The 27,818-nt window shown below is 39.3% G+C and overlaps 2 protein-coding genes across 3 annotated transcripts; one reads left to right on the plus strand and one right to left on the minus strand.

Annotated features, from left to right (window-relative positions):
• Positions 1–4,727: 4,727 nt before the first annotated feature.
• Zscan9 (zinc finger and SCAN domain containing 9) lies at positions 4,728–10,376 on the plus strand. Its single transcript, XM_058584642.1, is given in 5 exon segments — positions 4,728–5,007; positions 5,010–5,146; positions 5,322–5,388; positions 5,391–5,465; positions 9,760–10,376. Coding segments are annotated over 5 exon segments (1,176 nt in total).
• Positions 10,377–15,691: 5,315 nt separating this feature from the next.
• On the minus strand, positions 15,692–27,444 carry Zkscan4 (zinc finger with KRAB and SCAN domains 4). Of its 2 annotated transcripts, none has more exons than XM_046459579.2 (5): positions 26,338–27,444; positions 25,061–25,208; positions 22,874–22,956; positions 21,611–21,734; positions 15,692–20,610 (listed from the first exon to the last, which is right to left on the minus strand). In XM_046459579.2, the coding sequence occupies exons 1-5, from the start codon at positions 26,755–26,757 to the stop codon at positions 19,751–19,753; spliced, it is 1,635 nt and encodes a 544-aa protein (XP_046315535.1). In that variant the 5' UTR covers positions 26,758–27,444; the 3' UTR covers positions 15,692–19,750. The 2 variants fall into 2 exon arrangements, with proteins under 2 accessions (XP_046315535.1, XP_046315545.1); XM_046459589.2 differs by having other exon boundaries at positions 25,061–25,862; positions 26,338–26,462.
• Between the last annotated feature and the right edge of the window lie 374 nt (positions 27,445–27,818).

Consider the following 27,818-nt stretch of genomic DNA (forward strand, 5'->3'; position numbering starts at 1 on the left):
TTTTCAGGGAGTCTTACGGTTCCCAGCTGGGACAAATTAGGGAAAGATCTAGATTTTGCTCATGAGCAAGGTACCTTGCAGGGTGGCATTATACCACTTTGGAAGTTAGTTAGAGGATGTATAACAGATGGTAAATGCCAGGAAGCTGTAAGTGAGGGTCAAGCTATTCTTGAGCAGCTGCATGAGGAAAAATCTGAAGGATCATGTAGTGAAGTGGCAGAGAGTATTAAAAGTAACAGTAGTGAGAAGGCAAAAGAGCCTGAAGATAAAAATAGGAGAAGGCTCTACCCAGACTTGACCGAATTAAAAACGCCTGAGAACACAAGCGACTCAGAGAGTTCTGAGGACCTTGATATATTGTTACAACAACTACATAAGATAAAAATGAAAAAGAAGAAAAAGGAGACACAGGGCACACAGGCCTACTGTAATAAGGGGAAGGGAGTTAACATCGGTCAACAAAACTCTGAGGATGAGGAGGTAGAATATCTAGAAGAAGATATGGTGCCGATTGCCCCACCTCCGTATGTGGGGGGAGCCAAGGTTCTGGGAGATCTTTTCATGCACAAGTTTGGAGGACAGTTAATACAGATATGGGACTTGCATACCCTGTATTTCAGGACAATAACAGGGGAAGATATCATGAGCCTTTAGACTTTAAGATAATTAAAACCTTGGCAGAATCTGTCCGCACTTATGGCATAGATGCCGCTTTCACTCTCACTCAGGTGGAGGGACTTACTAGATTTTACATGACTCCCTCAGATTGGGCTAGTCTAGTCTGCACTTGTGTTTCCCCAGGGAAATATTAGGAGTCCAAAGTTGGCTGTTTAATGTTTCTGGCAGTACCCAAGACTCGGAGCGAGATAGGAGGCTTAAAATTTCTGCAAATAATTCACAATTATCTAATGCTACATTACCCTCCGCAGCAGTCCGTCTCCAATCTCCGTTCCTGTTTCTTTTGGCTAATGTTACATTACAGGGGATGCTTAATTGTTCTAATGTTACTTGCTACTTGTCTGAGTGTTGGAATGGCTCCTGGACTACGGCAGTGGTTATGAAAATTCCAACCTTTGTCCCGATTCCGGTTACTACAGATTCAGAGTCATTTCCTATTGTTGAACTGATTAGAGCCCGTAGAGATTTTGGAATTACGGCAGCCATAGTGACAGCTGTGGCGGTATCTGCTGCTGCAGCAGTTATAGCTGGAGTAGCCATGGCCAGCCAGGTACAAACTGCTGCCACTATTAATCAGGTTATTCAACAAACATCCACCATACTTGAATCTCAAAGTAGAATTAATCAACATATTTTATCTGGGATTCTGGCTGCTAATCAAAGGATAGATCTGCTTCAAGCTTAAGTTGAGGAATTGTCTGACCTAGTACATTTGGGTTGTGTTGATCAACGTGCACATTTATGTATAACCTCTGTCAGATTTTATGATTCCAGAAATGCCTCCCGCATCATTGGAGAGTATCTATCCGGAACCTGGTCCATGGAAGCAGAAAACTTGATCCAGTCTCAACTAACTCAGATTGCTGTTTTGAATAGTACCCGTGTTGAACCAGTGACTTTGGGTCAATTCACCGATTGGATATCTTCTGCTTTTTCCTTCTTCAAAGAGTGGGTGGGAGTAGGCATTTTTGGTGCAATGTGTTGCTTCGGTGTTGTACTTTGTTTGTGGCTTCTCTGTCGCCTTAAAACTCGCCATGCACAAGAAAAGGCTATGATCATACAAGCTCTTGCAGCTTTAGAAAATGGCAACTCGCCTCAAGTCTGGCTTGCGCATCTTAAGCAGTAAACCTTTGTCATGGTCGTTACACCCCAAGTTATTATAACATTGCACTGGGATCGACATGACTTTCCTTGTTATTCTCTTAGTGTTGGAAAGCCCTTGCACTCTGCCGGTCTTACTGCCATTGCACGCAGATGGGTTTCCACACTAGTGCTTTTCTATCGCCTTGAAGTCCGTGCCTTTCTTTCAGGGTGCTGTCAACTTGTTTGTCATTATAAACAGCCACAGTTCAGCCTCAGCTATCCCCCTTCGTCCACCATCGTCACGATACAGGATGCGAGGCAAGGCACTGCACTTGAGTGATCCTTGACGAGGACCTCAAGGAGAGCATGTCCTATTGCATGCGGGTTAGACGCGTTCACGCCCCGCCCCACGAAAAAAGGCGTCGGCTGATATGGCTTCAGATCTGGGGAAGGGCCCTCCTTAGGACTAAGTCATACTATGCAGCCACTTCTGCACAGTGGGATAGGACCTCTACTCTCGCCTGTATTGTTTTAAGAAAACAGAAAAGGGGGAACTGTGGTGAGCCGCTTCTGCCGTTTCTGCAGACTATGGTCGCCATTACAAGATGACGCTGGCTCCGCTGTGGTCTGTGACAAACAACTCCTTATCTGGGAAAGTTGGCACATGATTTTTCACCACCCTGTGAGAAAGCTCCACGCGGCAGCTTTGCATTGGGGCTTGGGATGCTTTATTAAGGCTGGGAGGGGCATCAGAGAGAGAGAAGAAGAAATATCAAGGGCCTGAATAAACTGTTGAAAGAAGATTCCCGAGTTGCGTCTTCCTTGCGGGCAAGGGGTCGCGACATTCATCTACAACTAAAAAATAATTTTAAAAAATAAAATAAAAACCTGAGTGCAACGCACACACGCATGAAATTCTGATTATGTGATTCAGTGCTTAAAGAGAACTGGATGTCAGAGGAGAGTGGGGGAAAGGGAAAAGGAATGGGAAAGACAGTAGAATCAAACTGACATCAATTCCTTGTTCATATATGGATACACCATCAGTGAAACTCCACATCGTGTACAACCACAAAAATGGGTCTGTATGACATGTCAAAATGCATTCTACTGTCATGTACAACTTAAAAGAACAAATAAAAATTAAAAGGGGGGAAAAAGAGCTAGTAGAAATCGATTCCAAGGTGAGGTGGGCGTAGGAGGTAGGACACCTAGACTCGGAATCCTAGATCCTCCCAGAAGTGCCTCAGCTCCGTGGGTCGCCGGGACTGGCCGGTCAGCATCTTCCCCGCGGAGCCATTATTTCTTCCAAGATCCAGGTCAAGCCGGAGGAGTAGCCCAGTACCTTCAGCGCTTGTTTCGGGCCTGGTGAGTTGGCCCCTGGGACTGGGGTTGGGGAGGGTGGGGCTGAGAAAGCGGTGTGGACTGTGAGGTTGGAGTACTCCGAGGGAACCCAGGTCTGTGCACCTCTGGGCTGGATTTAGCTACGTTGCACGGGAGGGGGCTGAGGGGACTGAGAGGCTGAAGGGTTTCCAGGGTGAATAACGACCACAACATTAGGACTCAGGGAACGCCGGCAAGTCAGGAATTATCCTCCGGGGAGAGGAAACTAAGGGACAACTTAGGAAAAATAAACGATTTTGCAGCCTTTTTCAGGAAAGTCGGTATGGCTACCCTCTGACCTTTTGGTTCTTAAAAGCTGATTAAAAGGCATTGAATGAGCTGATTTTCAAGAGCACAAGGTGATCCTTCCCTTTCCCTTAGTTCATTGATTCTCAAACTTTATGGTGCATACAAATCAAAGGGGTGTATTAAAGGTGCATATTACAGTGTTCCCTAAGGTTCTTTCCCACCTCCCCACCGGGATTCAGATTCCCTAGATGTTTGTCAAAGAGTCTTCCTGGCTGGAATCCAGCTGCTGCGTGATACTTCCTGACATTTTGGAGACACACAGACCTCCTAGGTCTCAGGCACTGCCTGGGTTTACAGAAAACTAGCTTGGATACTTCCTAAGACTGTGCTCCAAAGATTTGGCCTTGGGTAACCTACTGAACTTTCCCTGCCCTACATTTCTTGTCTGGTGAAATGATTATAACAAAACCTCAGAGGATAATTGTATTAAATAGGGTCCTGTTTGTGTCCTAAAGCAAACTGAAGATTTGTGTGCATGTTGGCTGTTACTTTTAGGAAGCAGCAGGGTAGTATGGAAAGCTGACAGGACTTGGAACCTATCTAAGCTTTTCTTTCTGTAAACCTGGTGAATATAATACCAACTTTAAATGGTTGTTTTAAAGAATAATTTAAGAAAGCTCAAGAGAAAGTTTAAATAAATGTTGGTTTGCTCATTTTGAGAACAATATTTCCGTTCATTTGTTTTCTGCTTTGCTTTTTTATACAGTGAGTTTAAACTTTTTATCCAGACATTGGTGAGTGATCTGTGTGGTCCCTAATTCATGGAATATTTCCTCCATGAACTCTGTTTGGTAAAGGGATTTTTTTTTTCTTTTTTCTCCAGTGCGAAGAATAAAAATCAGGGCTTCATGTGTGCTTGGCACATGCCCTACCACTGAACTATAACCCCGCCCCCATGAGCTCTATATTATTACTATTTCTTTTTCATATACAGAAATTGAAAGAACTTAACAAATTGGCACAAGATCACACAATTGGTAAACATTAGAACTAGAATCAGACCTAGGTCAGAGTACCTTGAAAGTCAATGCTCTTTGTCCATTATAACTTTATATTTTTCTACTAGTTCTATTCTTTGTTCACCAGGTCATTCACTTTACTTTTTCAGCAAAAAGCTTTAGGCTCTATGATGATTATATTATCAGTTTCTATCATGATTTATTGCCATTTTCTCTATAAACAATTATTTTTACTGCTTAGGAGGGAGCCTCCCAGGGTGTGTCTTGAAGCATAGCTCCAGCTGGAGGGTATTTTAAGAACCATTCAAGGTCAAGATGAACACAGAGTCAAAGGAGGTTTTATCCCTGAATGTTCAAGCTCCTGAGATATGGGAAGAGCTTCTGACAATGAAAGTTGAGACAGAAAGTCACTTCCATAGTCAGGAATCCAGACTGAAAAGCAGTAACCCACTGGCAAGGGAAATCTTCCGAAGACACTTTTGGCAGCTCTGCTACCAGGAGACCCCTGGACCAAGGGAGGCTCTAACCTGACTTCAAGAACTTTGCTACCAGTAGTTGAGGTCACATGTGAGCACAAAGGAGCAGATTTTGGATCTATGGTTCTGGAGAAGTTCCTCTCCATCCTACCCAAGGAGCTTCAGGGCTGGGTAAGGGAACATTGTCCAGAGAGTGGGGAAGAAGCTGTGATTTTGTTGGAGGACCTGAAGAGAGAGCTTGATGAACCACAACATGAGGTAGGAAGAGAGTTTTGTGAAGGAAAAGTGTCTTTGTGGAACAGCAAGAGTCCCTGTGTCGACTGTTCCTTGACTTTGGTAATAAAATAAGATCTTCCTTTCTGCTTCCTTTTTTTCTAAAAGTGTTTCTTCAGTTCATTTCTTTAGAAATCAGATCTTGTCTCTCTGTCCCCAGATGGTAACTCACCACCAAGTAAAAGTCCTCTCTAAAGAAATAGTGCCTGTAGCAAAGCAGACATTACTAGCCTTCAGTCCCAGCCTACAGAGTCCCAGATCACATGTGACCCCACTCAGGAGTCCCATGCTATTGGAGAGACAGGTGAGAGACAGGGTTTATCTATTGTTGAACATATCTCACCTGGTCAAGTAAACCAATAAATCACAGCTGGAGAAATGGGGCATCTAATGAGTCTTTACCAGATAACAGTAATGCTCAGTGCTTCTGAATGCCTAGTGTGCTCATCTTTGACTCATCTTATGCAAGCATCTTCCTCCTGAGTACCATCCTGAAGCTCTCTAGAATTCTGGCACATGATTCATTAGGAAACTTTCAGAATTTGCTGTGGGGCATAGCTGTAAAGGATAGGTTTCAAGGTTTTACAGATATAGGTTCAGATCATGGCTTTGCCCTGTGGAAGTTGCTTATACTGGGCAGATTAGTTAACCACTTGGCCTTAGCTCTCTTATCTACAAAATGGAAGTAATAATAGTATTTTTTAGTCTATTCAGGCTTTCATAACAGAATGTCACAGACTGGTGACTTAAACAACAGAAATTTATTTTCTCACAATTCTGAAGGTTGGAAGTCTAAGATCAGTATATATCAGGTTTGGGTTTGGGGCATCTCTCTTCCTGGCTTGTACACAACGATCACCCTGTATCCTTATACAACCTCTCCTCTACATGTATGCAGAGAAAGAGAGAGAGAGAGATCTGGTGTCTCTTCTCATGAGGACATTAGTCCCCACCCTATAACTTTATTTAACCTTAGTCACCTCCTCAATGGCCATATCTCCAAATAATCACATTGAGGGTTAGAACCTAAACATATGAATTGTGAGAGAACACAAGTTAGTCCATAACAATTGTGTACTTCAGAATATTATCGTAAGCATCAAATAAAAACAGTCTGTGAAAATCCCTTAGCATGCATTATGGTACAGACATGGCAGCTGTTCTTATAAGAACTCACCCACTAGTAGCACCTTTGGCACTTGGCCATAGAACGATATGAGAAGTATGCTTAGTAGGTAAAAGACTGTATGAGAAGATCCAGTGGAATCAGACTTTGTGATTTCTTTTTTTTTTAATTTTTTGGTTGTTGATAGACCTTTATTTTATTTAGTTATATGCGGTGCTGAGAATAGAACCCAGTGCCTCATATATGCCAGGCAAGTGTGCTACTGCTGAGCCATAGCTTTGTATATAATCTTAGTGGTGGTAGTGGCCACCCTTGTGAACATAGTACTGGGCGCTTGGGGCTGAGTCAGCTGCCTTCCCATTCTAGCTCTCCCTGTAGGAACTGGCTTCAGCTTTCCTCTAGTTGCCTACACGTAACATAATAATCTCTTGCTGACTTTTTATTAGCCTTCTAACAATCAATCTGTAGCAAGATTCTTGTTCTTTTCACGGTCACATTATTCCTATCTGTATCAAAGCTATTTTCGTTGCCTATGTCTAGCCAATATTTCATCTACCCTAGCAATCATATAGTTACGGTATATTTCTATTATATTGAACACATCTCTTGGCTTAAATTAAAATAGACTTGTTGAGTAAATTCCATGTACACTGCAGACCTTCCCTTGGCTCCCATAATCTTGTCAGATTATAATTCCTTCTGGTTTCATTTTCCTCCTTTATTGTTAGAGTCTGTAAACAAGTCAGGATGGTGCCTGGCAAAATGCCAGAGGGAGTGGTTTGTGAAGTAACACCAGCGAGCCATTAAGTGTGGAGATTCCTTATTGGTTGACTGATGTATCTAGTTTATGCTAATTAGATAAGCTGTGTGGAATGTATAAATACTGCTCCTGTCCTGCAATAAACAGCTTCCACTCCTGCTGTATCAATCTATACAAGTTGCTCGTCACCCCCCCCCCACCCCAGTTATTTTGCTGCAGCCGGACTGCAGCACTTTATGAGCATCTTTCCTGCCAGTTCTTTTGTTTCTTTCCCCTTCTTTTCTTTATTTACTTGGACTTTTAATTTTCTAGCCATCATTTCCTTTCTTCTACCTCCTGAACTGCCTCTAGAATCTTCCTGAGAACCCTCTCCCAACCTTTCTAGGAAGCACAGCTCAGTAAATTCATCCACCTACACATACATCTGTTGAGGCATTCATTTGTTGAACTATTAAGTATTGACCCTGGCTATAGGAGAGTATCCAAAGGGCTTCTATAAATTAGAGTTCTCACTATAGAATATTGATGCCAGTGTTGTCTTAATTCAGCTTATTGAGTTTCTTTTTAGTTCATGCTGATTACAAAAAAATTCAACATAGAAGCTTATATAATGAAAAAATGAAAGTTCTCTAAATCCTTGCACTTAGGAGTAACTAGTCTTGACAATTTGCTGTGTATTTTCCAGACTTTTTTCTATATATAATATGTCTGGCTATACATCTGTCTTATCTTCCCCTGACCCAGTTCGTTCATTCATTCATATATATATACATATACATACATATATATATATATATATATATATATATATATATATATATATAAATTTTTTTTTGGGGGGGTGCTAAGAATTAAACCCAGGGCCTTGTACATGCGAGGTAAGCACTCTACCAACTGAGCTATATCCCCAGCCCCTTACCACCAATTTTTTAAAGAGGTGGAATAGAGCAGCTCAGCAGCTTGAGGCAGGAGGATTGCAAGTTCAAAGCTAGCCTCAGCAACTTAGCAAGACCCTGTCTGGAAACAAAAAATAAAAATGGCTGGGGATGTGGCTTCATGGTTAAGTGCCCCTGGATCCAATCCTTGGTACCAAAAAAAGAATAAAAATAAAGAGGCAGGATAATAACATCAAGGGGGGTTGTGTTGAGTCAATTTGATAATACATATGAAAGTGTTTAATAAGCCATGAAGGTCGTATGAATAGTAATTATTAAAATGTGGAATGTATTCTGGTTTTTATATTCTCCCTAGTTCCTTGAACATTTCAGATGTAATTGTGAAGTCTGAACAAAAGGGAAGTACGAATCCTACTTATGGCACATCTGTTCTATGCAGACAAATTTCTGTTTTCCAAACCTGTTGCAATTCCCCAGCCAAAAGGAGGAGAAGAGCCATGGCCTAACAACAGAGGAGTCCTAAGAGGTACCTACTCAGGTATGTGAAGAACAATACAGTTAAATGTGGAAGAAAGAATCAGATATTTTGGTCAAAAGAGGAGGTCAGAGGCTGTTTTCTTTGGGTTTCATCTGGGTTGCAAGTTGGAAGTCCAAGATCACACAGCAGCTGCTTTCCAGTATTTAGACAATTTGGGTCTGTTTCTCACCATTTTTCCTTATGCTTCTCTAAGCAGAGAGGTCATAATTTGGTTGTCTGGACACTGCCCAATATGGATAGTGGTGCAGCCTTTGCCTTAGGTGTCAACGTTGGGCCAGTCAATTGAGATCATAAAATAGTAGAACTGGTTTCAATCCTTTCCCTTTTCTTCATTTATTCATTCAATAAACATTTTTGAGGAACTACTATGTGCCAGGCATTATTCTAAGGCAATAAAATATATCTTGCTCTCATGGAGATTATATTGTAATAATGGAGAGACAATGATCAACATAAAAATAAGGCCATCTAGTATGCAGGAAGGTAATAAATGTTGTTGAATAAATAAAAAATAGAACAAGATAAGGGAGGTTAAGAGTGCAGTGGAACTCAGCACAATGGCATGTACCTGTAGACCCAGCTACTACTCAAGCAGGAGGGTTACTTTAATTTAGGATTTTGAGACCAGGATAGGCAACATAACAAGACCCCCATCTCAAATTTAAAAAAAAAAAAGAGCAACAGATTAAGCAAACAGATTGCTTTATTAATTAGAAGAATTAAGATAGGCCTCATTGAGAAGGTAAGCATTGAACAAACACTTGAAGGAAGTGAGAGAAAGCCTTGCTCTTTCCAGAAAAGGAGAGGTGCTAGAGCAGAGAGGCCTTATGGGAATACAACTTGGATGGCTGTGGATTTGAAAGTCATGAAGTACTACATGAAATACCTGGAATGGTAAAGCTTGATATTTGTTCCATAAATGAATGAATCAATATATATAAAGTAACTTTCCTTGGAAACTCTCTCTTTGAAGCTTCCTATCTCAAAAGAGAAAAAGACTCCTAAGAGTAAACTCCAGAAAAGCCACCCTGATCTTTTCCCACGTCCATGAAGAAGCATAAAAATTTTCCCCAGGCTAAGTCCACATGGGGACAGACTGAGCCACATTCTGATAATGAGGGCAAACTTTCCTCATTACCTATGAAAAGATATTAACACATGAGCTCTTCAGCTTTTAAAATCTTCCATATGGTATGATGTATGTCTGTGGACATAGTGATCCTATCATAGATGCTGGGATCAAGTGACATTTATTTACCTAGATTTTTTTTTTAACAGATGAAATGACCAAGATTGAAGACAGAGAGTTGGTGCTAGGGAAATACTGTCCTAAGGTAGTAGAACCACATGGGAAAATGTTTCATGGTCAGACCAGGGAGATATCACACCAGGATCCTCGAAATGAAGAAGTTAATGAACCTAATGGTGGGATAGAGAGGGAGTGGAAAAACTCCTTAGGAGATGGGCAACACAAATGTGATGTTTGTGGGAAGAACTTTGCTCAGAGTTCAGGTCTCATTCGACATCAAAGAACTCACACTGGTGAAAGACCCTATGAATGTAATGAGTGTGGGAAGTCCTTCAGTAGAAGTTCTAGCCTTTTTAATCACCAAGGAATCCATAATATATAGAAGCAGTACCACTGCAAAGAATGTGCGAAGGCTTTCAGCAAGAGTGCGGGTCTTATCCAGCATCAGAGAATCCACAAGGGCAAAAAGCCCTATCAGTGCAGCCAGTGCAATAAGAGCTGCAGTTCTCGTTCATTTCTTATTGAGCATCAGAGAAGCCACACAGGGGAGTGACCTCACCAGTGCTTAAAAGGTGGAAAAAGCTTTAACTGCCACTGCAATCTTATCCGCCATCAGAAGATCCATGTAGGGGCTGATCCTGTCTAGCCCTGCTTTAGCATGTTTTCTGGAGCACTGGCCAAGTTTTGTGAGGAAGATGAGAAAATGCTGCTTTCCTTCCTGTCTCCACTAAATATGTTTGGAACAAATACTAACCAATGACCCAGTCACTTCCCAAGAGGAATGTTTGGGTTTTTGAAGCTGCTGCTTTCCATTTTGTTCATTTGCCATTTTCCTGTTCTTACTACTTTGTCCCTTTTTAAAATTATCTTTTAGATGGCTGCTAATATAATAAATGGCATTGCTTACATCAGCACACATAAAAGATCTGGTATTTGTGTTTAATTCCTAAAAATAACAGAACTCTGCTCATGTTTTATAATAGATGGGTCTTTGGTGTTCCCTGAGACCCATGCCTACATTATAAACTCCTTTCCACCCTACTGGTTCCTTCTGACTCTGCCTTAGAATAGTGACCAGCATTGGCTTGGTGCTTCAGTGTTTACAGAAGGCATTCCTTTACCTAACCACCATTGTTCCTTACAACAATCACACAGGGAAATAAGTTTTATCATTATCCCATTTTACAGATGAGGTATCGCAAATTCAGAAAGTCCCAAGCATCAGAACTAAACCTGAAGCCTGAACTTTTCAATAATCTCTTCCTTTTGGAATAATTTTAGTCTTATAAAAAAAATTAGAGTTTTCCTATATATCTCTTCCTTTTGGAATAATTTTAGACTTATAAAAAAAGATTAGAGTTTTCCTATACCTTTTACCAGGTTCTAATGTACACTTTTAATATCATGTCTCTTTGATAACCCTAGGATTTTAACCACAAATTCTAATCTCCTTAAAATTCTGATTTCCTTAGTCACCTGAAATTACCTTAGTATTTTTCTATCACATCTTCAGTGTTACAAAAAAATCACTTGTATTCTGATTACAAGGCCACAACAAAGACTTCTGAGTAGACGGACACCTCAAGGAATTGAACACTGACTAGATAAGATGCTACACAAGCTACTGTTGGAAATCTCCTAATTCTTTCTCTTATGTTTGCTTAAGTCCAGAGAAAAACAATTCTTCCATGCATAGATATTTAAAAAAAAAATCAAAGAAGAGTTTGTAGCCTTGTGAGTTCCCAAATCTCTCAAAGGAAACTCTTTCCAGTGCAGTTTACTCAAGGGAAGGAAGAATCTCCTCCTCCTTGGGATGAAAACAAGTCTTAAGGCTTGAAGATATAAAAAGATTTCTTTGCCTTTTGTATTCCCTTTTATGATCTCTCTTCCATTTCTTTCCTTTAATTTATTTGACTTGATGTTTGGAGGTTTCCCAACATATAGGGGTAAAAGCAGGAAAATCCTGCAGTTTGCTCAGACAACTGTACAATTAGAGCTTTGCACTGTTTTGAATAATTCTTAAATATGTTGCACAAAGCATTCAACTCTTAATTTAAATTGGGGATAATATGAATGAAATATTTTATGGAAAATGTAAATAAAAGTGGAATAGCATAGTAGACCCCCATGCACATATTCACCCAGCTTCAACAGTTATCTACTTGTAGCCCATTTTGTTAAATTTATACCTTCTCCTCCTCACTTCCTCTGTATACTTTTAGAATAAACTTAAAATACAAACGTTGATTCAGGTAGAAATTATTAAGCAGACCTGGTGACTAAGTTCCCTCTTGTGTGGGATTTTGTTGTTGTTGTTCTTTGATTGGTTGGTTGGTTAGTTGGTTGGTTAGTTGGTTTGGTTAGGTTTTTGTTCATATTTTTGTTTGTTTTCAGTTTGGGATATTGGGGATTGAACCCAGGGGTATTCTACCACACCCTTGGAACTACATTCTCAGCCATTTATTTTTTATTTTGAGACAGGGTCTCACTAAATTGCCAAAAGCCAGCCTCCAACTTGCAATCCTCCTGCCTTAGCCTCCCAAGTTGCTAGGATTACAGGTATGCACCAACATACCCAGCCTGAATCCCCCCTTGATCCAAACCTCTATCTCTTTTTTTTAAATTTCTTCATAAGTGGCATAGGAAGTTAGATTTTAAGTCAAGGCCATTACTAACATTTTCCCATCACAAGGAAAATAAATAATCTAACACACAGCATACCAACTTCACAAAGTTTATTCTAAAAAATACAAGCTGGAACTGACATCCATTTTCCTCTTTCTGCAATTCTTTTGGGTGTCAATTAGATTAATTATAATCCTTGATGTTATTTGAAATGCACTCATATCACTGGTATTTAAATGACATACTTTTGATTATAACTTTGGTAACTTAGAGTTATTTTTAATAGTTAAATTAGCATTCACCTGCCATACAAAAGATTAGACCTTAAAAACTGCATGTACAACTGAGGTGTGGCTCAGTGATAGAGTGCTTACCTAGCATGCACAAGGGACTGGGTTCAATCCCCAGCACCCCAAAAAGAAACAAAATATTTATTAAAAGAAAACTACCTATATATCCATTATCTGTGACCCCTTATTTCAGCTACCTGACTTCTTCCAATTGAAGAAACATCGACTACCTTGAACCCCAATTTTATTCACTTCTTGCTTTCTTTTGTTATATATAATTCTATTACATATGTATGCATTCCTAAGAAGTATCATTCTTACTTTTCTTATTTATCTATTTTTGCAGTGCTAGAAGTTGAACCCAAGGCCTCATGCCTCGGTAAGTGCCCTACTCCTACCTATATCCCCAGCCCTTTATTTTAAGTGATTTTAGTATTCTTTTACAGAATTTTCAGTGAAGCATGGATGTATTTATTGCTTCAGAAATATAGCAGGACACATGCTATAAACCTGGAAACAATCCTGTTATTATTGAAGGAAGGAGTCGTGACAATAATATACCACAACTACATTTGAAAACCAGAAGATATAATGAGAGGCTTGATATATTGAAAGGGTTAATAGTGATATATTTTCCATCTATTTGGAATATAAAGACTGATCATAATCTATGAACAAGCATTCATTTATTTAACAAATAATTTATTAAGTACCTATGCAGTAGGAAATGTTTTCAGGACTTAAAATACATAAATGAACAAGACATCCAAATATCCTGGGCTCATCTTTCTAGCTGGGGGAGTCAGACAAATAATCAAGTAAATAAATAAAACATACAATATATTAGAAGAAGATAAAATGTTTTTTAAAAGACTCATCAGGCTCAGGAGAAGATCAGGAGTGCTAGTGCATAGAGGACAATTTGAGTATTAAATAAGGAGATTATAGTAGGCTTTATTGAAAAAAACGGCCTTTGAGGGGAGGAGACTTAAAAGAGGTAAGAAAGTTAGTCAAGTAGATTACTCTAGGAAGAGGAAATAGCTAGAGCAAAGGTCTTGAAAATATGTATGTTTGTTGTATTCAAAAAGTGATAAGGTCCAGCTACTTCAGAGGCTGAGGTAGGAAGATCACAAGTTCGAGGCCAACTTCATCAACATAGGGAGACCCAATCTCAAACTGAAATAAAAAGGAATGGGGATATAATTCAGTGGCAGAGTGCTTGCCTAATGTGTGTGAGGCCCTGAGTTCAATTCATGGTACCACATAAAGAAAAAAGAAGAAAGGAAGGAAGGAAGGAAGAGGAAAGAGAAAATAAAAAGAAACAAGGAGGCCTGGGCCAGGCCTGAGAGAGGGGGTAAGAGATAGGAGATGAGGTGAAAGAGGTAATGGGAAGCCAGAATTTTGAAGAGATTTGTCCACCTCTGTAAAGACTTGGGCTGTTGATTTTGGTAAAAAATGGAAACCATTGTAGGGTTTTGAGTGAAAGAATGATACAACATAGATTTAAAAATAGATTTTAAATTTTCTCAATATGCTCTTCACTGACATATTGAGAAGAGAATAAGGGGAGCAAGAGTCCACTCTTGCAAACTTTTTGCAAGCTACCATACTAATAAATTTGAAAGACAGAGTGTCCTAGACCAGGATGGCAGCAGGAAGGTAATGAAAAATGATCAGTTTCTGAGTCAACTTGGAAAATATACCACAAATGAAAACTTAACATGTAAGAATAGAGGGTAGTTCTCAGGCACTTCAAGGGCAAAGCCAAAATCTTGTTCATCTTCTTTTTCATTCATCTTTAATTCCTTAGTGTTTGATCACAGATATGACATAAACCATCACATTTATTGAATGAATGGTGCGGACACAAAACTTATTTAGAAAAAGGAAAAGACTGGTATTACTGGAAGCAAGAATGCCAGCACTTTGGATTCCATCAGTAGGTGCTAAGAGACCTTGTTTTATTATAATAAGACAAAAGAATGAGTTGACTCAATTTTCAGATTCACTCATTTAATAAGAACTCTGCTAGAAGAAAATATAATGGTAAGCCTAATACATATCTCACATATCTCTTGAATATCTCACATGTATCTTGTATATCTCTCAGCCCCAAACCAGCTGTTCTATGTCCTGTGCTATATACAAATGGGCCTGGAAAGGTACCAACTCCATTTCCCAGGCTCCCAATGTTGATGGGTAGAATTGATGAGACAGAAGGAAAAAATGGTTAAAGGTTTTAACACTTTAATTAATACATGAGAACTTGTTATTTGATGAATTAAGCAATGTGTAATCTGTTTAAGAATTCACTCAGAGAAAATTTAAAATATGGCATACTGCTTGCATTTAATAAGTTACATTAGGAATGTTTTCCCAGACTCCTGAAAACCTTGAAGAACCCAAGAAATTGAAATTTTAAAAAGAGATTTGGAAAGGTGTTCTGAAGATTTTAGATAATGACCCAATTCCTAATTTTAAAAAATACACAGTGCAGACAAGAATATATCACAATGTACATTCAATTATTAGTTGTGAAAGAGAACAAGGAGAACTTGCAATTTCAAATTCCAGAGTCTTAGATTGATGTTGCAAATAGGGAGGGATTGCTAATGCCATAAACCAAGTGAGAAATGGGGGTAGATAAAAATAGAAAACCATATATATATATATATATATATATATATATATATATATATATATATATATATATATATATGGTAAGGTAAAGTGAAACATTCACCAAAAAAAGTTAACAGAAAAGTGGTCATCCTGAAAATTTTCTATAGCAGCAACATTATTTGAAATGTAGAAAATACATACTAGACAAAACTGATGGAAAAACAGTTTCCTCATTTGAATCTGTAAGACTCAATTTTACTATCATGAGAAAAAAAACAAAATGGACTAAAAAAAGTTTTTAGAGAAAAGCAGATAAACTGAGTTTACTTAGTGGTTGAAGTTCTCATCATGGGTAACGAGGAAAGAGTATCATACAGATGTAGGGCATCATTGGAAGATAAGATACTGCCAAAAAGCTACAGGATACTTTTCAAATGTAGTCTTTATTATTAAACATTTATGATTCCAAAATATGGAGGTTTCAGCTAACAAGGTGATTTACAGTTATCTATCAATTATTAACATTTTGAGAGTACTTAGGTAACACTTCTTATTTGTATAAGCAGACCCTTACAACTTTGTGAAATAAGTTGTCACTCCTATTATTCTTTCTCCCATCAAAGGAAGAGGCAGAAAAGGTCTTCTGCAGCATTACACACATCTTTGCCAAAATTAAGAACCAATCTAGGTGGACTCTTCATCAAAAGTTATTTTTGTTATAACCATTCATCCTACCTAAGTAGCAGAGGGGAGAAGTAGAGGGGTTTTACCTGGCTTTCAGTTGGAGAAATGGAATTTGTGTATTTGGTTTTTTATGGTGCTGGAGATTGAACACAAGCCCTGGTGTGTGCTAATCAAGCACTCTACCACTGAGCTACATCCCAAGACCAGGAGAAATGAAATAGAATGCCAGCTAACCAATGCTAAAATTCCTAAAATCAACTTAAGAAAGCATGAATAGTTTATTGTTTTATACTTTATAAGCTGCTTATTTTTTTAGCTAAGCAGTTTACTAGGTCTCAATTTTCAATTTTATTTGAAGATGACTTTTTGCTCATCCTTTAAATAGTCTAGAGAAGGTGGGTGCGGTGGTGCACACCTATAATTCCAGTGACTGGGGAAGCTGAGGCAAAAGGATCACAACTTTGAGGCCAGCCTTGGCAATGTAGCAAGACCCTATATCAAAATAAATAAATAAATAAATAAATAAAAAGGACTGAGAATGTAGCTCTGTGGTAGAGTACCCCTGGGTTTAATCCCCAGTATTTAAAAAAGGCCAGAGATATAATTCACTTATTTATAAAGACACATTTATCTTATACAAAAGTAGAGTGTCTAAAAGACTATCAGCAAAATATTTTATTTTTTAATTTTTTATTTTTTGTAGTACTAGGGATTAAACACAGGGATGCTCTACCACTGAGGTATACCCCCAGCCCTTTTTGAAACAAAATCTCACTAAGTTGCTTAGGTCCTTGCTAAATTGCTAAGGCAACTTGTGATCCTATCACCTTAGCCTCCTGAGTCACTGAGAGGTGTGTACCAGCATGCCCCAAAGTAAAATAATTTCATTTTTAGGTAACACTTCTTATTTGTATAAGCAGACTTTCACAACTTTGTAAAATTATATAATACTGTCAAATAGTTTCCCAGATAAGATCTTGATCATAAAATGTCAGTGGTTTTCTAGTACTTCCTGAATGAAGTTTAAACTCTTTGCTCTGGCTCCCTTACCTAATTCGTCAAACTTGCCTTATTTACTGAATTTAACAAAGTCATGATCTTTTCAACTAAACATGTCATCCTATCCATATAATAATTAGTCATACCCCACAAGTAGTATTTCCTTTCTCTGAACTTCTATAGCCTTCAGCTTACCACTCACAAGATTATTTCTCAGTGTACTATCTTCTCTGTTACAAATCTTGTCAAACTTATCATAATAAAAACCTAAGTATATAGGTATGTACGTTTTATCCCTTCCACTGTCTAGCATAGTAGGTACTAAAAATACTTTTCTATGACATTCCTCTCCTCTACAGAGATTTTAGGGCCAGAAGAGTGAAAGGAGGTCCAGGGGTCCTCTATTAATTTCAGAATTATATTTGTATTGCTTTCTGGTTTCTATAACATGCCTCTCTTCATGTAATTCCCAGAAATAGTTAAATACCACTGAGCTTGATATCACTCACCTGTAAGCCCAGATACTCAGGAGACTGAGGCAGGATTGCAAGTTTGAGTCCAACGTGGGCAATTTAGCCAGATCTAGTCTCAAAATTAAATTAAAAAGGGACTGAGGGCATGGGTCAGTGGTAGATTTTCCTGGGTTAAATTCCCAGTACCAAACGAGAAAGAAAAAAAAAATACAGTTGCTGGCTATTATGGTTTGGATGTGAGGTGTTTCCCAAAACTCACATGTGTGACAGTACAAGAAGGTTTGGAGGAGAAATGACCTAATCGGTGAATACCTGATGGGATTAACTGAGTGGTAACTGGAGGCAGGTGGGGTATGGCTGGAGGAAGTGGTTCATTGGGGGCATAGCTATGGGTATATGTTTTATATCTGCAGAGTAGAGTCTCTCTCTCTCTCTCTCTCTCTCTCTCTCTCTCTCTCTCTTATCATCATCATCATCATCATGTGAGCTGCTTCCCTCTGCCACACTCTTCCACCATGATGTTCTGCCTCACCTCCAATCCCAAGGAATGCATCCCACTGTCTATAGACTGAAATCTCTGAAACTGTGAGCCTCCAAATAAACTTTTCCTCCTCTACAATTTGTCTGGTCAGATCCTTTAATCATAGCAGTGAAAAAGCTGACTAAAACACTAGCCCATCATGAATTTGAATGTTAAAAGTCATTCTAAGATTAGCAAAAATTTAGAAAAGGTAAAGATTATAAGACAAAAGGAAATGGCCAGCTGGTAAGGTTAATTTAAAATGAAATTTTGAAAAGCTAGACAAGATTAATTAGAGAAAGTCTACAGATTTGGAAACTAAAGAAGTTTAAACTGGACTAAAATGGGGGATAATAAAGGCAACGAAAGATTAAATAGAGGATTATTAAATGAAGAGCCCTTCTGTTTTGAAAGTACCTAATCAGCCTGCAGTACTTCAGAGCAGGAATCCAGAAATGGCACTTGAGAACAGACATGAACACTATGCTGTTGGGTGAATAAAACATGGTCAGGCAGTTATCAGAAGCAGAATCCACTTATGACATAGTCTGGCAAGGCTGGAGGCTAGTGATATACTTAAGCACCTAAGAAGATGATATCAGTCTTTGAAGAACAGAGGTGATTTGGGTGGAAAATAAGGGATATCACAAAAGTCTTGTTTCTCATGTTTAACTCACAGCTTTGAGTCTTGATTTCATATGTTGATTCTTTGGATATTGTAGAGTTCTTTTCTTTAGAAGCTCAAGATTCTCAATGTGCTTCTACCTACAGTTGGGTTTCTATTCATATAACCTGCCACTAATCCAATTTTCCTATTCCCATCCCACAGGGAAGTTTTAAAGCCACAAATAATAATTATAAATATTTAATGAGATTGCTCTGACCTGGAGGAAGTTTAAGCTTAGCTGTCATAAGCCTTTGTGCAGTTGACTTTAAGTAGGGGGAGAAGAATATACAGGGTATCTTATAACTTGGTTAGGCCCAAGATATGTAAAAGGTGACAAAGAAGATGTTGAACATTAGAGAATTTACATCAAAATTCATAATCATTTTACCTGACTTAATAAATTAATTTTTATTTACCTGAATGCAAAAGAGTAGCAAACCTGATTGCAATAATACAATTCTATGGATGAAGCCATCTCCCAATATCTTAATCATTAAGAAGTTGTTTAAAGCATTCTTACCATTAGTACTATCCTCATGAAGAAATATGGATTCCCCCACCCCAAATCTGGCAATACTATATACTTGGCACAAATACATAGTATTGACCCAGAATCTAGAATCTGAGAATCAGACAAAACACAAATGGCATTAGTTACAAATCTCTCAGAAATCTAGACACAGATTTCCAGAGCTATGCAGATCATTTCACAGATACATCCAGTCAATATTTATTAGCACCTATATGCAAGGCACAATGAGGGGTAAAAGATCTCATGAACCTGACCTACTCATGAAGGATTCATTATTGGAAAATGAATGGTAAGAGCAGCAGCCCCCCAGATTAAGAATTATCCATCCAGGAGAAAACAAAAATACTGCTGTGGCATTTAGCTATTCTGAAAGGCCATTTAAGTCCAATAGGTAAGAATAAAACACTTTAAGTCTACATTTTCCAGACAACATTCCTCAAAAAAGTTTGGTTCCAACCAATTTCTATAATGTGGAAGATAATTCATCTCAGATTGTTTCCTAACACATGATGATGCACTGGTAAATAAAGCCCTGGCCTACAATTTCTGTAGTGCTCCAGGCTAGCTTCAGTTGAATTACAAATAAGCCCCAACTTTGGCATGTATAGTCAGTGAGACAGAATTTTTTTCCCTACATGGCTCCTCTGATGTTGAACAAGGTATGAAGTTCGGGTGAAGCCTTTTCCACATGCATCACACTGATAGGGTTTCTCACCAGTATGGATTTTTTGATGTTCAATAAGGCTTCTATTCTGAGTAAAACTTCTTTCACACTCATTACATTTATAAGACACAGGAGTTCCAACATTTTCCCACTGGCTTTCCATCCTACTGTGACCTTCCCAGGCCTCTCCATGCTCAGGCTCCTGATTTTTATCAGCATGGATCCTCTGATGTCTCAGAAGATGTGAATTACGCCTAAAGGCTTTGCCACACATCTTACATTGGTATGGCTTCTCCCCAGTGTGAATTTTGTGATGTTCAAGGAGGCTGCAGCTCTGGCTGAAGGTTTTCCCACAGTCATTGCATTCATAGGGCTTCTCCCCAGTGTGAGTTCTCTGATGTTTGATAAGGTTTGAACTGTGACTGAAGACCTTGCCACAGTCTTCACACTCATATGGCTTCTCACCAGTGTGAACTCTCTGATGAATGACAAGGGCAGAGCTCCCAATGAAGGTCTTCCCACAGTCTTCACACTCATAGGGTTTCTCTCCAGTGTGGATTCTCCTGTGCTTGGTCAGGCCTGAACTCTGAGCAAAACTCTTTCCACATTCATGGCAAATGTGTCGCCTACTCCCTGTGGCATTTTTCTGCTTTCTTTGCAACCCACCCTCATCCTGTTCACCAGCTTCTGTACCTGCAGAGATCTGTGCAATGTCCTCACCAAGATGGTACAATTTCTGCCCAGGCTTTTCTAGATGTTCCTTTGCTGGAGGCAAATCCTGAATTGTAGCCTGTATTTTACCACCTGAAACAACAAGCCAACAACTGTTAATTATAGGAGCAAAGCTCTGTGATGAAAAGTGATGAGGCAAGAATTACAGAGTTATATGCTTGCCAAGGATGAGAATTTAAGTTCAAAAATAAGGGTAGGAATAATGGAGGAAAAGGAATGCTGGAGAGGAAAGAGACCTGAGAATGGAAATGGGGCCATTGAAAGAAGGGGACAACTGGAAATGAAAGAAGTGGAAGAAGAGTATCAAAAACAAAGTACTATATTGAGCACTTATGGAGTGGAGGCTTGAAAGAATAGTAAGGCAGAGTCATAGACCCAGGATTAGATACCGATAGGTCTGAGCAGAAGGCAATCGTAAACAGACCAAGCAAAAGGATTTCTGAAACATTCTGTAACAAACAGCAAAAGTAGAAACTTAGAAACTGATCACTGATCAATGATACAAGTTGTTATTTCTGCTCTTATTTCGGGCAGAAGTAGGATCCCCAAACAGAATAGACATTGGTGCTGGGAGTTCTGAGTCAGAGCACCTACTGTGCCATCAATGAGCTGTGTGACCTCTGACAAGTCGGATAACCCTCTGTGCTTCTTCACTCTCACCTCTAAGAGGGTGTAGTCTGTAGTCAATGTCTGAGGTTACTACTAACTTTCACACTGTTTGACTCAATGGTCTGTTTCTTGAAGAGGCCCTTCAGGTTTTCTCTTTTGTCAGGGCTAGAAATTCAAAGGAAATCAACATTTACTGAGCACCTACCTACTTGAGCCACAACTGTACCAAGGTTTGTATCTACTTCCTCTCATTTAAACTGACCAGAATACTGACATGATAGAGAAGAAAGCAAGGAACAGAGGTTTAGGAGTTAATTATACATCTGACCATCAACAGGGGTTCAGAAATGGTGGTTCTGAAACCAAACATACTCCAAACATGTTCTAACAATCCGTTAGGTTCTAATACACAAATTAAAGAAAAAAAGATACCTTAGTAAAAATTAGGGACTATTAATCTTACCCAGGGAAACCAGGTGTCCACAGTTTTCCTGCCTTTCATCTCTGTAGAGGTTCATTTGGGATGAATTCAGCTGTGTCCAACCAGGAGAGAAGGTCAGGGCCACGTTTTCCATTTTCAGCATCCTCTAAAACAATAAATAATCCCACTTAGTACTTCTTGCCTATAATCACTCCCAAAGCAGGATACTTGCAAAGAACAGACATAATTCTTTAAAGGAGCTCTTTAAAAAGGGCCTACCTAACCCTATCTCAATAAAATCTTTATTTAAAAGAACTGTCAAAGGCAAGAAACAATTACATTTGATGTAAGTACTTTCATATAAATATCTAAACAGTTCAGAAAGTGAAAAGGTTTGGAAAACAAGGGGCAAAACAAAAGGAGTAGAACCATATCCAAACTCTCCAAAAGATGTGTGGTATGCTTTGGTAAAGGAGCAGGTAAGGGCTTATTTACATTAATGGTTTTTAAAATACAATGAAATCTAGATCTGAGGTAAGAAAAAAATACAAAAACTCTGCAAACACTGAGTACTTCAAGCAGGACATTAAAGACTGAGAAATGAAAATCTAGGTTTAGTAAATCTTCCTTTTGGGAGTGGTGACACACTCTGTAATCTCAGCTACTTAGGGGAAGCTGAGGCAAGAGGATCATAAGTTCAGGGCCAGCTTCAGCAACTTGATGAGACCCTGTCTCAAAAAATAAAAAGGGCTGGGGATTATAGGTGTGGTAGAGCACCCTGGGATCAATCCCCAGTACCACGTTAAAAATAGGGCTAGGGATATAGTTCAGTTCATAAAGTGCTTGCCTCACACACACACAAAGCCCCGGGTTCAATCCCCAGCACCACAAAAATAAATAAATAAATAAACAAGCAAAAAAACAAAGTTGGGAATGTAGTTCAGTGGTAGAGCACTTGCCTAGTATGTGTAAGGCCCTTGATTTAATCCTCCTCACTGCCCAAACAAAACACCCCACAAAACAAACCACCATCACAATGAAATATTTAGTTGTTGAAGAAAAAAAATCCCACTGATGAAGGGGCTAACCAAAGAAAAGGGAAGCACAGAGAACCCTTTCCTGTAAGAAAACAGGAAAAGCCTCTTAAGTGGGCACCAAATATTAACCAATGATGAGATGAGAAAACTCAAATCCTATGTGGATTTAGAATGGGGTAGGGTAGAACTGGGGAAAGAGGAACCTAATAGGAAGCCTACCAATAGTAAAGTGTGTAGAGTATCAGAAAGAGGAGGGCTTTTAACTCACCTGGGACTGTGGAGTGGATCTGGCAGCTACTGGGGTATCTTCTCTGCAAATGATTCCCTGAGAAAGTCCAGGAACCTGGAGAACTAAGAAAGAAAGAAACTCTGGATAAGACATACCCTGGTGTTTAGCCTCCTTGCCTTATGGAATCTAAGATCAAAAACTGGGTTAGAACAGGGCAGGGTGGTGCATGTCTATAATCTCAGGGGCTCGAGAGGCTGAGGTAAGAGGATCATCAACAGTCAGTTAAAAGCCAGCCTCAGCAAAAGTGAGGTGCTAAGCAACTCAGTGAGATCCCGTCTCAAATACAAAATTGGGGGGCTGAGGCTGTGGCTCAGTGGAAGCACACTTGCCCAGCATGTGTGAGTCACTGGGTTCAATTCTCAGCACCACATAAAAATAAATAAAGGACTGTCAACTAAAATATATTTTAAAAAATTACAAAATAGGGCTAGGGCTATGGCTCAATGGTCGAGCGCCCCTGAGTTCAATCCCTAGTACCCCAAAATTAAAAAAAAAAAAAACTGGGTTAGGAAATTGTTGCTGAGAAGTTTATACAGTGTGTTCCTTTCCAAAGTGCAAAGGCCTAAGGAGTTCTGGTATGCTCCTGCAGACACACAAAAAACATGGGCAGAATTCTTGGGAGGAATGGTAAAGTGAATACAATATAAAACCAAAACAAAGCTTTTCATTTTTAGACTTTTTGATCTTGAGTGTTGATGGGAAGAGAAAAGGGGTTTTGTTTGTTTTTGTTTTTTGTTTTGGTTAAACTGTCTTTAGTGTGTATTAGAGTACTTTCCTCTTAGGGTCTGAAAAACTGAGAAAAATAAGGCTGATCCCATAAAGAAGACAGAGAAGTAGAGAGGAACCTCACTTTCCCTATAAGAAATGAACACTGCAAGATTCAGAAAAGGAGTTGGTTTAGGCCAAGACTTCTGTTGAGAAATAAAGACTACATGTTGAATGGTAAGTCTAAGTATTGTACATTCTGGAAACCTGCCTGAATGAACCCCCTAGAACACAAAGTTGCTTCCTGATAAATGATTTTCACCCTGTTTTCATTACAAATCTTATATTTAGAAGATGTATTCTCTTTAATTTGCAACAGTCCTACCATTTCTGGCTTTACAAATTCAGTTGGCTTTACAAATTCTACCTTATTTTCTTCATAGCACTTGTGAATATCTTAAATTATATTATTGATTCATTTTTATCTTCCCTACTAGAATATGAGCTCCACCAGAGCAAAAATTTGGTCTCACTGATGACTCTATTCCCAGTGCTAACAACAGTGACTATTATAAAAAAGGTCTCCATAAATATATGTTAAATGAAAGGAGATCACTAAGTTATTAAAAAATAAATTCTTTCCTGGTGCCAAGTTTAATATTTAATATGTCTTATTTAATATGTCTTATTTAATATGTCTTATATTTAATATGTCATATTTAATAAGACATATTTAATATGTCTTATTTAATATGTCTTATTTAATATGTCTAGGTTTGGTTAGGAAAACTTTCTACTATTGTTTCAAATTCCTGTTTTAGTTGATCAGTAATCAGCATATAAAGTAAACATCAACAGTCAGTCATGGTGGCACACACCTGTAGTTACAGTAACTCAGGACAATGAGGCAGGAAGATCATAAGTTTGTGGCCAGCCTCAACAATTTAAGGAGACCCTCAGCAACTGTGACCCTACCTCAAAAAATAAAAAGGACTAGGCTTGGTGGCTCACACCTATAATCCCAGCAGCTTGGGAGTCTGAGGCAGGAGGATCATGAGTTAAAAGCCAGCCTCAGCAAAAGCAATGTACTAAGCAATTCAGTGAGACCCTGTCTCTAAATTAAATACAAAATAGGGCTGGGTTTGCAGTTCAGTGGTCGAGTGCCCATGAGTTCAATCCCTGATATTTTATTTTATTTTATTCCCAAAATAAAATAAAATAAAAAGTAAAATGGACTGGGGATGTAGCTCAGTGGTAAAGCACCCCTGGGTTCAATCCCCAATACCAAAAAAAAGAGTAACTGTCAGTGGGTATAAGGAACTGAATCAAGTCTTTAGAATTCATACAGCCCAAGGCTAGGAATGTAGGTCTGTAGTGAGTATTTGCCTAGCATGCACCTAGCACTACAAAGTAAAAAAAAAAAGTAGATTCATACAATCCAGCCCAGAAAATAATACTCACCTCTGTCTTGTAAGTGCTGGGATGCAGGAGATTCATGCTTGAGCAGAGCCTTCATTGGTTGGAATTGGCTATTTTGTGATTCTTGAACTGGTGTCAACAATGCCACCTTGCAACAGAGCAGTTCTTGCCCCTGGTGGCCACCGGGAGGCTGAAAGTCATTCATCAAGCATTTCTATCATGCCTTCTACATGTTATTTCTACTTTCTAGGCACTAAGACCTTTATGAAGATTAATCCACTTAATTCAGACAACCCTAAGAGCTAGAACTTTGTGACTACAAAATTGAGGTCCAGTTTAGGTAGCTCACCTAAGACACCCAATTTATAAACAGCAATGCTAATATAGGAGCTCAGGCAGAACAATTCAAGAGCCCATAATCTTAACCATTACTCTGTGCTCTCCCATTATATGCAATTGTGCTTTTATGAAACTGTTTGGAATCTGGTGCTAAATTCTCAAAGAATATTAATATTTCTTCTTACCTGAAAAAATCTGGATAATAGTATCTAGTTTATGGGGCTTAGGAGACTAGTAAATAAGATTAAATAAGATTATAGTAGGCCAAACCACTCAACAGAGTTTGGCACACGGTATGTCCTTGTTAAATGCAGATTTTCTTCCAGACATCAGTTAGTTTTCAAGTTTCTTTCTCATGTGCGCTCAGAATTTCCCACATTCTTTATAAAGAATGTAAGAGACTCCAGATGATTTTTCACTGTTACAGAGCTCAGTGGAATCGATCCAAGTAAAGAAACTTGGTTTCCTGATAACTGAAGGCTCTGAGAGAACTTGCACAAGAACACTGGAAAAGATAAAGAGGAAACATTGTAAAACAGATGAGAAGATGGAGGTAAAAGTTCATCCATTTTTTAACAAGTTCAAACCCAGTGGTCTGTGAACTTGTATAGGAAAAAAAAATGGTCTTTTTTTTTACTAGTCTCTAAGAAAAATGTAACATTTAAACAAGCTAATGCGACATAAGCAGTACTAAGACTTTGTCATCAAAATAGGTCTTAGTATTTAGCACATTTAAGTTTAAAAAACACATATATATCTTTACTGGACGTTTAATCATTTGCTAACTGTGTATCAATATGATTGAGTTCTTTTGTAATCCTTTATATTTTTCTTTATGTATTTAAATACTCTGAGAAAGGGTCCAGAATACCGATAAGGAGGTTCACAATACAAAAAGTGATCTTAAAGAAATACCCCTCGCTCTGATCTTCAGGAAGGCACAGACCACAGCTCTCAGATACTAAACCTTTTCTTTCTACCTGAGGTGTGGGTTCATCCAGATGCTTCTCCAAATACTCCAACAGTACCACCACCTCCTCCCCGCTCTCTGGATGCTGCTCCCGCACCCAGTTCTGCAGGTCCCCAGGTAGGATGGTCAGGAACTGCTCCAGTACCAACAGCTCCAGAATCTGTTCCTTGCTATACATCTCAGGCCTCAGCCACTGTCGGCAGAGCTCCCGGAGCCGGCTCAGCGCCTCTCTGGGGCCTGAGGCTTCCGGATAACAGAAAGCACGAAAGCGCTGGCGCGAACATTCCTTGCCCCAGGCGAGGCTACCGGGTGCGCTCTCCTCAGTAACCGAGGCGAATTCCTCCTTCTCCACCTTCACAGTCAGAATCCCCATCTTCTCTTCTGCAGAGTGGGCTTCCAGGGCAGTTTTTTCTCTCCGTTCTCTAGCCATCCCAAGCAAAAGCAGTACTTGAATCACACTCTAGCTCCCGTTGAATATCTTCGGAGAATTCATGAAAGATGGGAACTATTTGCCAGTAAAACTGGAAATGGTTCCCTCCTCTCATACCAGGGGCCCAGATCTTTCCTGAGACGCAACTGCACAGATCTCTCCAGTAGTTCGTGCCTTGTGCAGCATACTCCTCTACACCCCACTCTAATCCCACAATAAATATTCTCAAAGGATGTCCTTGGGGTGAAAGTGAACACTGTCCAGACACACGAGAGAAGTTGAGGCTGGGGTCTAGGAAGCCTCGCGGGGAATCAAAGCCACTTCCTGGGCTCTCTAGGAAATTCCTCTCTGTGGTTGTCTCCGAATTAACCCGTTAGGGATCCTGTCTTTACCCTCACTTAAGGGAGGTTTGTTAAGGAAAGAACGGCATACCGTGAATCATAAGAAATAGGACAAGAATCTTCAAAATCTAAAGGTTGCTGCTGGGGTCCTCAATTCTTTCTGATGTAAAACTTGCCTAAAAACCTGGCATAAAATTGACACTAAAATACAGCTAGAAAGCAGTGTTTCCTAGAGTCTTCAGAACTCTGGTAGGAGTTTTTGTTCCTTAGAAACATCAGAGAGGCAGAACACATCACCAGGCACTTGTTTCAGAGTAATGACTGCCTCAGGTCCTTGCTCCCCCAACACCTCCCCCAGTCTGCCACCTTCCTCCCTTTGAGGCAAAAACAGTAAATTGAAGGAAAGCTCTCCCACCCTGACCTCATCCCCTCACAAATCCTTACCACATTCTAGGCAGTGAACTGCCAATGTAGCCACTGAGATAACTCCAGAAAAAGTAACCAGAAACTTCCTCCCCCAGCACCAGGTGGTAACCTGTTTGTTTTCCATAGCCTGTTCTCCAGGTTACCAATTTCAGTTTCCATGGCATGTAACCAGGCTTATGCTGCTCTCTGCTTCCAGAAACTCTCTAGTCCCTTGCTTTAGGTACATATTTTCCTCCTGCTTTCTTCCTTCCTGTTTCTTTCCAGACCCTATTCATGGTCTAGCACAGTGGGTAG

This window comes from Marmota monax, unplaced genomic scaffold (genome assembly GCF_021218885.2).
Source record: "Marmota monax isolate L192 unplaced genomic scaffold, Marmota_monax_Labrador192_F-V1.1 WCK01_AAM20220418_F8-fsc00280, whole genome shotgun sequence".
Classification (NCBI taxonomy): domain Eukaryota; kingdom Metazoa; phylum Chordata; class Mammalia; order Rodentia; family Sciuridae; genus Marmota; species Marmota monax.

Bases quoted from the DNA above. Each gene is read 5' to 3' on its own strand.
- Zkscan4 (XM_046459579.2), bottom strand. From the start codon at position 26,757: ATGGCTAGAGAACGGAGAGAAAAAACTGCCCTGGAAGCCCACTCTGCA. The intron at 25,209-26,337 runs GTAGAAAGAAAA...AATGACTTTCAG, and splicing joins TGGATGAACCCACACCTCAG to CCTCCCGGTGGCCACCAGGG. The intron at 21,735-22,873 runs GTGAGTTAAAAG...TTATTGTTTTAG, and splicing joins GATCCACTCCACAGTCCCAG to AGGATGCTGAAAATGGAAAA.